At 46.0% G+C, this 14,009-nt stretch overlaps 1 protein-coding gene across 1 annotated transcript in view; it reads left to right on the top strand.

Moving 5' to 3' along the window:
- The first annotated feature begins 3,002 nt into the window (after nucleotides 1-3,002).
- LOC309569514 (serine protease inhibitor A6-like) overlaps nucleotides 3,003-14,009 on the top strand; it is a 109,963-nt gene continuing 98,956 nt past the window's right edge. The window contains exons 1-2 of the mRNA XM_082275380.1: nucleotides 3,003-3,098; nucleotides 10,915-11,565. Of these exons, the coding sequence (XP_082131506.1) occupies nucleotides 10,938-11,565 (628 nt within the window). The 5' untranslated portion in view covers nucleotides 3,003-3,098; nucleotides 10,915-10,937. The remainder of the gene's footprint in view (nucleotides 3,099-10,914; nucleotides 11,566-14,009) is intronic.

The raw sequence follows: 14,009 nt of genomic DNA, 5'->3' as shown, positions 1-14,009 counted from the left end.
TGTGGGGGGGGGGCTTGTGAAGTGACCATAGAGACCTGTGATCCTATATAGCAGTGGTCCTCAACTCCAGTCCTTGGGGCCCACTAACAGGCCAGGTTTGCAAGATAACTAAATAACATCACAGGTGATCTCATTTGCTGCTCAGTGATTGCAGTATTCTAGTCTGCATCTCCCCAAGGTAATACTTAAAATCTGGCCTGTTAGTGGGCCCGAGGACCAGAGTTGAGGACCACTGCTATATAGAAGGATCACAGGAGCTCTGTGATCATTCCAGGGAGAAGATCGGTCGGCTGTGTTTACAACAGCTGACCGTCGTTCTCTCTCAGCGGGTGTCAGGTGGTAATCGTGGCCGCCAGACCTGTGCATCGACTTTCCCGCTGCCGACTGGGGATGGGAGCGTGCCACTGGCGACGCATGCTCGCCCCCTAGCTCCCTGCTCGCGACTGATGTAGCCCTACGTCGGTTTGCCTGGGGGAGCCATCCTGCCGCAGTAAATGCACGGCGTGTGGTCGGCAACCGATTAAGCTTGGTCAGTGAATCAGCATCAAAAATCCCAGCAGCATACGTTTATTAAAAATATGTAGAACACTCACATGTGCCAGATGCTTGAAGAGCACAAGACTATCCAAGCGGGATATACAAATTGCCGGTACAATGACAGAGAAGCTCGATAGGTTGCCCACTGTTAGGCTTGAGATCTTAAGCTTAACAGTGGGCAACTTATCGAGCTTCTCTGTCATTGTACATATTTTAAGTAAATGTTTGCTTTTATAAAACGTTATCAAAATCTCACAGTGTATAAAAATAAATGTGCATTCCAATAATAGTTATAAGGTCCCGGTGAACGTACGGTCTAAGAAGGGATCACCACTTTCTCCACCACCAAGTGCCAAAGATGATGCAAAAATGGCCACTCACCAGAACACAATGCTTACTCGTGAACAAGCAGAAATCACATTGAGTATGAGGTCCAGTGAAGCATCCACTTCCAATTGATCAGTCCCCAGAACACTGGAGCTCTAGTACATGCGGAAGAACAAATAACAGCCTCCACTCGTGCAATATTGCATAAACGATTTATTCTTATAAAATGAATAAGACAATTGCACTCACTTGTATAACATGGAATACAGGCTCATAATAAACACAATTAGTGCGGAGAGCAGCCGTAGTGCACGAGACTTGGCTCCACGCCAAGGCAGGGAACACCAGAAGCTTCCGTCACCACAAATTCAGTAGTAGGGTACGCCGCCTGGCCACGCCCCAATGCGTTTCGTCACTTCCGACTTCGTCACCGGGGGTTTTATAAAGCGATATTTGCACTATAGGTCTATGTTTCTTCCCTATGTATGAGAGATGTTGAGCTCAAATAATCAGACTGGGAGCCAGAACATTGGAGGAGATCATCCACCTTTTCTCTGCTGGGATTTTTGTGTCAGGTCACCTGACACCTCCTCGTTCAACATCAGTGCCTGACCTCACAAATGCTCTTCTGGAAGAATGGTCAAACATTCCCATGGACACTCCTAAACCTTGTGGACAGCCTTCACAGAAGAGTTGAAGCTGTTATAGCTGTAAAGGGTGGGCCAACTCAATGTTGAATCCTACGGACTAAGACTGGGATGCCATTAAAGTTCATGTGCGTATAAAGGCAGGCGTCCCAATACTTTTTGTAATATAGTGTATACTGTATATGTTGTGGCAGTGCAACTAGTGTTGAGCCGGTATATCGCCCAGGATTGTCAACCAGGCAGGTTGAGAGGCTCCAGGAGGATTGTTTTATTTGCAGGAAACTGGCTTTTAAGTTTCCTTGCTGATTTGTAAAGTCCAGTTGGGGACCTGGAGTCTGGAGATTTCCAAGCGATCTGGGTGGGAGGAAATCTCCAATCCTGGGACCAGGATTTAGGACTAGCCAGGACACTGATGGTTCTGGTGTAGCTGAGTCTTTTTAGACAGACAGGACCAGGAATCTGGGCTCCACCCTCCCGAGGAGTCCTGGCGTGCAAGGGAGAAGTGTGCATGTCTGCACGGTGCAGTCTGACAGAGCAGACGGAGGGCCCAAGTCTGTGGGCTGGAGCAGCAAGGAAGGTGTGAAAGAGTGTGTCGGTAGGGGTACAGAGTGTGTACCAAACAGGGACACTGTAACAGGGTCAAAAGGACCGAGGTCAAAGCCAGAGCTGCAGTGCTGACCTGAGAGCCAGGTGGCTTGGTATTTTTCACTTATTTCGTTACTGCTATGTAAAGTTGAAACCCCTGCGTGGGAATCCTGGATGGACTGTTTTTCTTTAATAGAAGTGGGCCAACAAGCCCTTAAACAGCGCAACTGTATGGACTAAGCTCACTGGTAAGCTCTACATTTAAGCTAAATAACCCCCACATATTACAATGTATAATGGAGGAAGGGACTCAGAGAGTGGCACATTGGTTAGGGGGGCACAATATTTGCCTTGTCCTGGATGCTACGCCACTGGCAGGTGTGCCAAACAGGAGGCTTTGAAGATCCAATCCTGAACATTTGCCATATAGGACCGCCCTATACATAACAATTTTACATATTAAATCATTCACTTAAAATTCACACAGGAAGCACATTATTTATTACAAGAGACATTGATTTCTGTTATCTTGGAACATCTTATCAGTTTGGACCATCTCAGATATCTCACTATAGAATATAGAGTTTACCTGTCACATTGCACAATAAGATATTCCCAGTCAGTATCCGGGGAAAAACAGGTTGTTCCAGTATCATCTTTTTGTGAAGTCGACAAGTGAAGTCATGCATACATATTTTTTAGATTCATAAATCAGACCTAATATTTTATGATGACATTAGGAACACACAAGGAACACAACGTAATAGGAACTGGGCCAAATGGAAATTATTTCTGGAACAGGGATGAGTAAAGGAATTGTAACATATGAATATCAAGTTTGATGCCCAATCCAGTGTGGTGCAAATGTAATTTTTAATCATGGGGTGACGTTTTATGAGTTGCCAGGGAAATCTTTTGGCACCAAAAAATACATAAATAGGATTTGTTTCTGACTCTGGCTCTGCAGTTGTGAAGGCTCTGTCTCTGCAGAAGGCTCGTCAGGTTGGTACTGGTGAGGGGTGGTGATGGTCTAAGTCTAATGGGACCTTTCTCCAGCAATTGCACTCTTTTCATTGAATATATTAATATTGGAATGTGTCAGTGAGATAATAATCTATGTACACTGTGTTCAGGGTATTTGGTATCTTTTGCTTTTTTTAGTTTTGGATCTCTTTGAAAAAATAGCCATAGATCTCTTCAGATGTTTATTTTTGTATCCTATTGTTAGATATCTCTTTACTGCTTGTCCCAGTGAAATAGTTAGAAGACTCTCCAAAGTCAGGAGAAACTTCTTCATAGTTATCAGGTGTCCCCACTGCAGGGGCAGACTGGCAACTTTTGGCCCAGGGGGCAGATACAAACCAGAGGCCCATGGTGCAGCGACTCGGCCCGCTCCATCTCTCCCTCTTTCCGTCCTCTTCCTGACCCCCTATTCCAGGCTGAAGCCCTGCTCCAGGTACTCTCTTCTCACCGGCTGAATCCGGGTTCCCGACCTGGCCAGCAAGGGGTGGTTTGGGGGAGCTGGGACAGCTCAATCTGGGCTGGCTGGGGGAGGAGAGTCTCCAGTGGGGCATGAAACCGGCCTCTGCTCAGACACAGTTTACACCATCCATGCTGGGGGTGGGGGGGGGGGGGGGGGAGGTCTGCGCTCTATCCTTGTCTTCAACCCGCACTCAGTAGGTCAGCAGTGGGAACTTTTTACTTTTCTTCATCAGGAATCCTTTAGGCATGTCTTTGGCAGAAGAGGTGCAGCCTTTTTTACAGGGCATCAGAGCAACCCAGGGGGCAATTGCCCCCCTGCCCCCTGGCCCAATCCTTCTCTGCCCCACTGGATGCTATTCCCTCCCATTCGGTTCTGGTGACAACTGCCAAAAGTTGGATTTTTACAATGGTCACCAGGACAAATCAAGAGGCTGAATCTATCCAATGGTGATGCAGACAGCACTAAAACCTGATGGGGTTTCTATTGGGGGTGGCAAAAGCATGCTTCTGCTCTTCCTCCTATTGTCTGGGAAGTCATGAGAAAGTGAATATAAGCAGTTATAGGTGCTGGCAGTGCAAAGATGAAAAACTGTGCCCCCCTAACTGGATGGAGGAGGGGTGTCAGGACCTGGATCTGAACCCGGGATCTCTGCTTTGTCAGGTAGTAACTCTTCTTGCTGAGCCACTTGAGATGCTGAACAGCTCCCTGTCTGATTCCTTAGACCATGGGTGTCCAAACTTTTGGCTTCTCTGGGCCCCATTTAGTGTAGAGAAATTTTCTCGGGCCGCATATAAAATCTATACTATAGTTAAGATATATAATTAATAAAATGCCGCCGCGCCCCTTCCCGCCCGGCCGCACCCCCCGCATTAATTTAACACAATTAGAGGATGATCAAATGAAATGGAATCAGTATACGGAGATTTACTTCTTCTGAGAGATATTAAAGGAACACTCTAACCACCATGACCACTTCAGTGATTTAAAGTGGTCATGGTGGTAGGAGTCAGAAACACTGAACATGCTCACATCCCCCCCTTCCCCTCCCCTCTGAGGCAGCCTCTACCTACGTTAGTTGGAAGCCGCTGTGGCCATGCCCCCGACCCAACTTCCTTCCTCTCCAGAAAAAAAAAAAATTGTCAGGGGCAGTGGGCCATATTGCCTGGGGTTCCAGGCCGCATGTGGCCCCCGGGCCGCAGGTTGGACATGCCTGCCTTAGACAATCTTGTCTTGTACCTTGTTTCTTGTAAACCTTGGATTCTTTGCTCCTCCCATAAACTTCTTATTTAAGCCGTGCCTTTGCACTTTCTGTTTGCCATATTGTTGTGCTCTTCCCTGCCAATATATCGCTCTTGTCAATCCTGCTTCCATCTGTATCTTCACTAGCATTTGTTACCGACCTTGAGGCTTGTTCCTCAACTACTGACTACGCTTCTGCTTAATCCCAATCTAACTACATCTTCTACTGGACCCTTCTTGCTCACCTCCGCGTGGGGCCATCTTAGGAGTGCTGGTGAAGACCAGTTAGTGCTTAGACCCCCGAAGCTTGGCTGAGTCCTTGTCATCTGCCAGGGTGACCTGCTTGTTTGCTTATTCCTGCTGGTTGGTGGGAGGGTCTTTGCTCTGGTCTCCAAGCCTTTCCCCTGACCGTGACAAGGGGATTGGGGCTAAAAGAGGCAGGTGCCAAAAAATCCACATCTGCCCCAATTACCCATAAGGTATTCATGTGCTGAAGAATCAGCCAACATGTTTGGAGGATTTTTCCACTTTATTAAGTAAAATCAATGGTGAAGACGCTATAGTCAGTCCAATGACCAGGGGGGAAATGGGAAACTGTCCCCACTTGGTGAAGAAAAGGATAAGACCAATAGCTGCACTGAAAAATATGAAATGTTTGTGCCATGTCCTAAAATAGTGCCAATGGTTGTGGTGCACTGCAACAAACTGAAGAGTTTAATATCAGTGCACAAATTGGGGGCTGACGAAAAACAGTGGAAAATAACTGGTGAGGAATAAAAAGTCAATGGAAGGAAAATGTCCCTGCATCTGAAGGTCACAAGAAGGAAAAATGTCACTGTGTAGGTGGTATCACTGGAAGGAAAAATGCCCCTGCTTGGGTGATGTCACTGGAAGGAAAAAAATGCCCCATGTCAGTGGCAGTCGGTGAAAGGAGTGCCCAAAATCAGCAATAAGAATCCCACTCTGATCAAAAGATTGTCGTTTTATTGGTAGCAGAACATGTTAAAGCCAACGAGTTTCGGGGGAACAGAGTTCCCCTACTTTAGGGCGTAAATGTTGCTAATCGGATCTACAACCGACAGCAAAACCATGATCATTGGCACCAGTGAAAATGAAATACAGCTGGTGGGTGGGGTTTGGATCTGGCAGGTGATTAAGCTTACTTAGATCCGAATAGCAACATTTACGCCCTGAAGAAGGGGGAGTCTCTGTTCCCCCGAAATCTGCTGGCTTTAACATGTTCTGCTACCAATAAAACGACAATCTTTTGATCAAAGTGGGATTCTTATTGCTGATTTTGGGCGCTCCTTTAACCGACTACCAGTAGAAACTTTGGAAACGACCACTAGGCCATATCTTAACCTCCCTGGCGGTATTCCCGAGTGTGGCTCGGGGTGGAATTTCTGTGCCATTAGCGGTAACCCCGAGCCCCACTCGGGGTACCACCAGGGAGAAATCGCTGGATCCTGGAAGAGGTTACTTACCGTATTTATCGGCGTATAACACGCACCAAAATTTTAGGGCAGAAATTTCAGGAAAAAAGCTGAAATTTAAAATAAACAGCTTTAAACTCAGAACATTTTTTTTAAATTAAATGTAGTCTTACCAGTGCCCACAAATGCAGCCTCATCAGCGCAGTGTCCTTTAATGCAGCCTCGCCAGTGCAGTGCCCATACATGCAGCCTCATCAGCGCCCATAATTGCAGCCTTGCCATCGCCAGTGCCCATACATGCAGCCTTCGCCAGTGCCCATACATGTAGCCTTCACCAGTGCCCATACATGCCGCCTTTGCCAGTGCCCATACATGCCGCCTTTGCCAGTGCCCATACATTAAGCCTTTGCCAGTGCCCATACATTTAGCCTTTGCCAGTGCCCATACATTTAGCCTTTGCCAGTGCCCATACATTAAGCCTTTGCCAGTGCCCATACATTTAGCCTTTGCCAGTGCCCATACATTTAGCCTTTGCCAGTGCCCATACATTAAGCCTTTGCCAGTGCCCATACATTTAGCCTTTGCCAGTGCCCATACATTAAGCCTTTGCCAGTGCCCATACATTTACCCTTTGCCAGTGCCCATACATTTAGCCTTTGCCAGTGCCCATACATTTAGCCTTCGCCAGCGCCCATAATTGCAGCCTCGCCAGCGCCACTATACACATCACTAAAAATCTCCATAAAGCAGTGCCGAGAGGTAGAAGGGGGCGGGCGGCGCAGAGGAGAAGGAAGGATGCGCTCTCATCGGAAGTCCCGGCGCCTATGATTGACGTCGGCATAGGAGGCGGGACTTCCGATGACAGCGCGTCCTTCCTTCTCCTCTGCGCCGCCCGCCCCCTTCTACCTCTCGGCACTGCTTTATGGAGATTTTTTTTTTATATCGGCGTATAACACGCACAGCAACTTTTTCCTCCATTTTTAGGAGGAAAAAGTGCGTGTTATACGCCGATAAATACGGTACCTTGTCCCCAGGATCCCGCGATGTATTCTAGCAGTGTACGGTGGCTGGATCTTCCGCCATATGCTATGTGCCCAAGCTTCCATTCTCTACGAGCTTTGCGCCGCAGGGGGGTGGAAATGGTGGCAAATTCAAAAAGTAAAACACACAAACACACTGATATATTGTAATCCTATTGGATTACATTACTAAATAGAATAAATTGACCTTAGTTTGCCCCCCAGTGCCCTTTCCTGCACTTTTATTGTTCTATCTATCTATCTATCTATCTATCTATCTATCTATCTATCTATCTATCTATCTATCTATCTATCTATCTATCTATCTATCTATCTATCTATCTATCTATCTATCTATCTATCTATCTATCTATCTATCTATCTATCTATCTATCTATCTATCTATCTATCTATCTATCTATCTATCTATCTATCTATCTATCTATCTATTGAGACTGCCCACCTCAAACTATGACTCAGATGAGAAATACTAAATAAAATTAAGGGAAGGTGAGGTAGATAGCGCTGCCGCAGGTAAGTAAATTAATGATAGGTATTGGACAGAAATTGGCAGATAGTAATGGTATAGTAAGTATAAAGTTGCACAAAGGCAAATATGACCAAAAAATTGTGCAATAAAATGCAAATGCGCACTATATGATATAGACAGATAAGAATCAATATGCCATAGTACAAATTAATGCAATGTGAGATAACGCAATAATATAAAAATTCACAAATATGTGCAAAAAGTGCAAACAAATGTGCAAAAAGTGCAGAAACAATTGGTCAAGGGATGAGCACAGGGCGATATCCCGGCAGGGCTGAGGACGGCATTGTCAGAGGCGAGCTCAGCCGTTATGACTGAGAAGGGAGCCGCTATTTCCTCGGTAGTCCCGGCTCACAGGCGGAGTGATATCAAGTGCATTCCGCCTGTGAGAGGAGGAGCCAGAGGAAGCGACACGCTGTCTCTCCGCTTCGGATCGCCTCCTCGAGTCGCCAGTGTCTGGACACAGAACAAGGTAAGTGATGTGCTGCCTGGGGACCCAGGGAAGTGGACATGGGGTGGGGGGTCAGTGTAGGTGTCTGTGTATGGGGGTGTCAGTGTATGGGGGTGTCAGTGTAGGTGTCAGTGTATGGGGGGGGGGTTAAGTGTAGGTGTCAGTGTATGGGGGTGTCAGTGTATGGGGGTGTCAGTGTAGGTGTCAGTGTAGTGGGGTCAGTGTAGGGGGGATTAGTGTATGTGGAAATGTAGGGGGGGTAGGTGTATTGGGGGGGCAGTGTATGTGTCAGTGTAGGGGTGTCAGTATAGGTGTTAGTGTAGGGGTCAGTGTAGGGGGATCAGTGTAGGGGGGGGCCAGTGTATGTGGAAATGTAGGGGGGGTCAGTGTATGTGTCAGTGTAGGGGGATCAGTGTAGGGGGGGCCAGTGTATGTGGAAATGTAGGGGGGGTCAGTGTATGTGTCAGTGTAGGGGGGTCAGTGTAGGTGTCAGTGTATGGGGGGGGGGTTAGTGTAGGGAGGTCAGTGTAGGGGGGTCAGTATAGGTGTCAGTGTAGGGGTCAGTGTATGGGGGTGTCAGTACAAGTGTCAGTGTAGGGGTCAGTGTATGGGGGGTCAGTGTGAGGGGGGGGGTCAGTGTATGTGGAAATGTAGTGGGTGGCATTGTATGTATGTGTATGTGGAAATGTAGGGGGGTCAGTGTGGGGGGGGGGGTTAGTGTAGGGAGGTCAGTGTAGGGGGGGGTTAGTGTGTGTGGGGGGTCAGTATAGGTGTCAGTGTAGGGGTCAGTGTATGTGGGAGTCAGTGTCTGTGCCAGTGAGGGGGTCAGTGTAGGTGTCAGTGTATGGGGGGGTCAGTGTAGGGGGGGTCAGTATAGGTATCAGTGTATGGGGGTCAGTGTCGGTGTCAGTGTAGGGGGGTAAGTGTAGGGGGGTCAGTGTAAAAGGGAATGTAGAGGGTGTCAGCATAGGGGGGTGTCAGTGTAAGGGAGGTCCGTGTAGGTGTTAGTGTATGGGGGGGGGTCAATGTAGGGGGTGTCAGTGTAGGGGGTGTCAGTGAAGGGGGGTCAGTGTAGGTGTCAGTGAAGGGGTCAGTGTATGGGGGGGTCAGTGTAGGTGTCAGTGAATGGGGGGGTCAGTGTAGGTGTCAGTGGGGGGGGGGGGGGGTCAGTGTAGGTGTCAGTATAGTAATCAGGTAGGTCAGTGTTGGAATAAGGTAGGTCTCTGTAGTGGTCAGCTAGGTCAGTGTAGGTGTCAGTGTAGTGGTCTGTGTAGTGGTCTTGTAGATTTGTGTAGGAGGCGCAAAATATTTTACCTTGCCCCGGGCACTGACAGCCCCCGCTACACCACTGCATAAGGTCACAGGGATCAACATCTTCTGGTGAGTTTGAATTACTTCCCCATCTCACTGAACACGGAGGGTGTCACCACTAATACTTTTGGCACTGGGCACTGCCAAGGAGTGCACCTACAGAGGAGTACAGATTATATTTCGGTCTAATAGTGGACTTTTCTTTTTTCCTTTATGCACATTACACTTGCCCTTGGACTTGTTTATTGCACTATATTTTTGCACATTATTTATAATGTAATGACAATGTAATATATGTAATGTAATGTTTTGTAATGATAACCAATGCGGTTGAGAAGCCGCTCAGCTGTCATTACAAGGAGTGGGAGGTGACGCCCCCCCCCCGCGACTTGCCCGCGTCTCCTGTCCCACCAGGAGTCCCAGGCAACCAGCCTGCACGGCCGCCAAAGACCCGATCAAAGCCGCATTCGGCTCTGATCGGATCTCTATCCAAAAACCCGGAAGTGATATCATGACCTCACTTCCGGGTACTCTGTGCCGAATTTAAAAAAAATGGCAGCATTCAAAACAGCTAAACTTGGCGTTTTGAATGCTTTTAAGTACATAGGAGGGGTTTGGGGTCTTTTAGACACTCAAATCCCTCCACAAGAGTACCTGTCAAGTAAATGTACAAAAATATCGGCCAATATCGGCTGATACCGATACGCGATGACCAAAATATCGGTATCGGCATCAGCAATATTAAAAAACAATATCGGTCGATCACTAGGTCTAAGTAATTTTCTGATTTTTACTTGTAAGCAACAAATGTCATAAATAGGCCCGGTCTTGAAGTGGTTACTAAAGACTGTTGGGTTAAATGAAGAACCGTGAACGGCAAGTGTGGGGTACAAACAAGACCTTACTTCTGCGATTTACAAATGTAAATCAGGTTGTCAGCTTTCCCTTTGCTGGACTACAGACATCCCCCCCCCCAATCTCCATAACCTATGGAGGAGGTGTCCTGCAGTTCAGTAGGTGAGACCTGGAAAGGGATGCAAACATTTCTTGGGATTTGAGTGCAGAAGAGGCAGCACTGAAGCTCGAAGCTCATTACATTTCTGGCAGATTAACAATTTTATTGAATTTGCAGCATTTAAAGTGGCACAAAATTAAGGAATTTGGATGTATTTCAAAGATGTAGAGATTTTTTTACTCATTTTTCTCAGACATCCTGTATGTACATTTTAATGCCTACACGTTGATGTTTGTCTCAGTCTCATGCCATGTTACTTTAGTTTTTATCAGGGATTGGAAACAAAGACTCAACTAACACATTGTCATTACCTGCAGGTGAGCGTCTATACTGAGAAGACATGAAGTTCCTCCTAATTTTGCTTTTGCTCACCCCGGTCATAACTGCTTCAGATGGCCAAAAAACTGAAGAGTCCCATGAACGTGGAAAGAAAGCCCAAGTCCTAAAAGAGGCAGTAAAAGGAAATACTAAATTCGCCTTCAATTTCTTCAAGCAACTGACCTCCATGTCTTCTGAGGGCAAGAATTCCCCACCCAAAAATGTTGTTTTCTCACCTTTCAGTATTTCTTCTGCTTTTTCCATTCTGTTGTTGGGCGCACAATCAAAGGCTCACCAGGAAATCTTGGAAGGTTTGAGCCTGAACAACACGAATAGCACGGAAAGTGAGGTCCATCAGGCGTATTCCACTCTTCTCCAACTGCTGAATGAACCAAAAAGCAGCCTTCAAGTGAACATCGGCAATGCCCTTTTTGTACCTCAGACGCTGACCTTGCTGAAAAACTTTGAAGATGATTTGAAAAATCTTTACCATGCTGAAATTAGGAAGATCAATTTTAATGACCCACAAGAGGCTAAAAAAGAAGTAAATGAATATGTGAAGAATAAAACTGAAGGAAAAATTAAGGAACTTATCACAGAGTTTTCTGCAGATACTAACTTAGCCATGGTCAACTTTGCTCTTTTTAAGGGTAAGGCATTGGCATCTGGAGTAAATAATTACATTTAGGTTGCTACCAAGGTTGTCAGCTCTACCGGTTCTCCCCTGCTAGATAGCAAAACACATTCCCTTATTTAATGGAGATAAGGAAGGAGGAGATGTTCTGTAGTCCATTAATGTTGAACTGAACAAGGCAGAAAACACTGCTTGGGATAGAGTAGATTAATGGTGCTACAACCTTGAGACAAAAATGGTTGACACTTCTGTATTCAAATTAGTGTCAATGTTATGTTAATTGCATCCCTGTCAGGATATATGGATGATAGGTAGGCAGCTTCCCTGCACCAAAGGATTTCCTCAATCACCTTGGGCGTCAGGATCCAAGTCCAACCTCTGCTGTGTCTGGTAATGCCTCTTCTTCCTGAGCCACTGGGTAATTCCCTACCTGATCTCTTAACACAACCTTGCCTTGTATCTCGTTTGTCTTGAATCTTGAACCCTTTGCTCCTCCCATGAACTTCCTATTTAAACCATGCCCTTGCACTTCCTGTTTGCCAGATTATTGAGCTCTCTCTCAGCTAATATCTTGCACTTGTCTCTCCTTCTGCCATTCGTATCTTCACTTCAACTTATTGCAGACCTTCGGCATGTTCCTCGACTATGCTCCTGCTTGATCCCAACTCGCAACCAGTTGTAACCAACCTTTGGCTTATTTACTGAATCACTTTTATGACCAGGTCTTTTTTTGCGATACGACACTGCGCTACTTTAACTGACAATTGCGCAGTCGTGCGACGATGTACCCAAATAAAATTGATGTCCTTTTTTCCCCACAAATAGAGCTTTCTTTTGGTGGTATTTGATCACCTCTGTGGTTTTTATTTTTTGTGCTATAAACAAAATAAGAGCGACAATTCTGAAAATATATATATATTTTTTTTTACTTTCTGCTATAAAACACAGCCAATAAAAACAATTAAAAATCTAATTTTTTCATGAGTTTGGGCCAATTTGTATTCTGCTACATATTTTTAGTAAAAAAAAAATCCCAATAAATGTATATTGGTTGGTTTACGCAAAATTTATCATGTCTACAAACTAGGGGATAAATTGATGTCATTTTTATTTTTTTTATTTATTTTTTTACTAGTAATGGCGGCAATCAGTGAGTTTTAGTGGGACTGCGACATTGTGGCGGGATATCAGGACAATATCCCCCCGGACATTATCCCCCGGGCAATATCCCCCGGGACAATATCCCCCCGGAAAACATCCCCCTGGACATAGGGTTAGAGTTAGGGTTAGGGTTATGGTTAGGGTTAGGGTTTGAGGGGGGATATTGTCTAGGAGGATATTATCCAGGGAGGATATTGTCCAGGGGGATGTTGTCCAGGGGGGATTATGTCCAGGGGGATGTTTCCCGGGGGATATTGTCCAGGGGAATATTGTCCTAGAATCGACTGCGACATTGTGGCGGACAGAGCGGACACCTAACTGACACTTTTGAGGGGACCAGTGACATTATTACAGTAATCAGTGCTAACAATTGCACTGTTACATACTAATGACACTGGCAGGGAAGGAGTTAACACCAGGGGAAATCAAAGGGTTAAGTGTGTCCCTAGGGCGTGCTTTCTAACTGTGTGGGGGTAGGACTCACTAGATGAGCATAGAGATCTGGGTTCCTAAATAGCAGGAACACAGGATCCCTGTTTTCATCTTTGTTGTTCACCACCATTCTGTCTCTATGGGAAGTGATCGTGGGCGCCAGCGGACATCGCATCCGCTGGACCCGCTGATTGGCTCCCCCTCTGGCCAATCAGTGCGCGCACGGCCCCAGCGGCACGCATTTGCCCTCACTCTCTATTACGCGAATCGACGTACAGGTACGTACAGTAGTTTTGCGTAATAGAGCTTACCTGCCGCTGTAAAAATGCGGCAGCTGGTCGGCAAGAGGTTAAAGAGACAAAACATGGGAAATGTGCGTGTATTGTTGGGATATATTGCATTTGTTTTTTTCAAGACATTCGCTTTCATGCCACCAAGCATGTTTTATATGTGGCATCAAATCTAATAATTGTGTGAGATTTTTTATCCATTAACCAGAGATCTTATTGGGTTTAAAACTCATTTTTATGTTATTAGGAGAATGGCAGAATACTTTTAATGCAGCTCTTACAAGAACCAGAAAGTTCAATGTTGATAAGAACACAATGGTGGATATTCCAATGATGCATCGCACAGGACAGTACAACACTTACCGTGACACAGAGCTTCCTTGTACAGTGGTGGAGCTTCCATGCAAGCATAACGTATCCATGATTATCGCCATGGCCGACTCAGGCAAGATCCATGAAGTAGAGCAAGGATTGTCTGCTGAGACCATACAACGATGGAGGACATCATGGAGTAAATCGTAAGAGAAGAAAACCCTAAACTTAGTTTACCTGTATATTCAAATGTAAAATCATTATT

This window comes from Pelophylax lessonae, assembly GCF_965119305.1.
Source record: "Pelophylax lessonae genome assembly, chromosome: 13".
Classification (NCBI taxonomy): Eukaryota; Metazoa; Chordata; class Amphibia; order Anura; family Ranidae; genus Pelophylax; species Pelophylax lessonae.
Note: the sequence above shows the minus strand (reverse complement) of the source record. Positions and strands in the feature narration are given on the sequence as shown.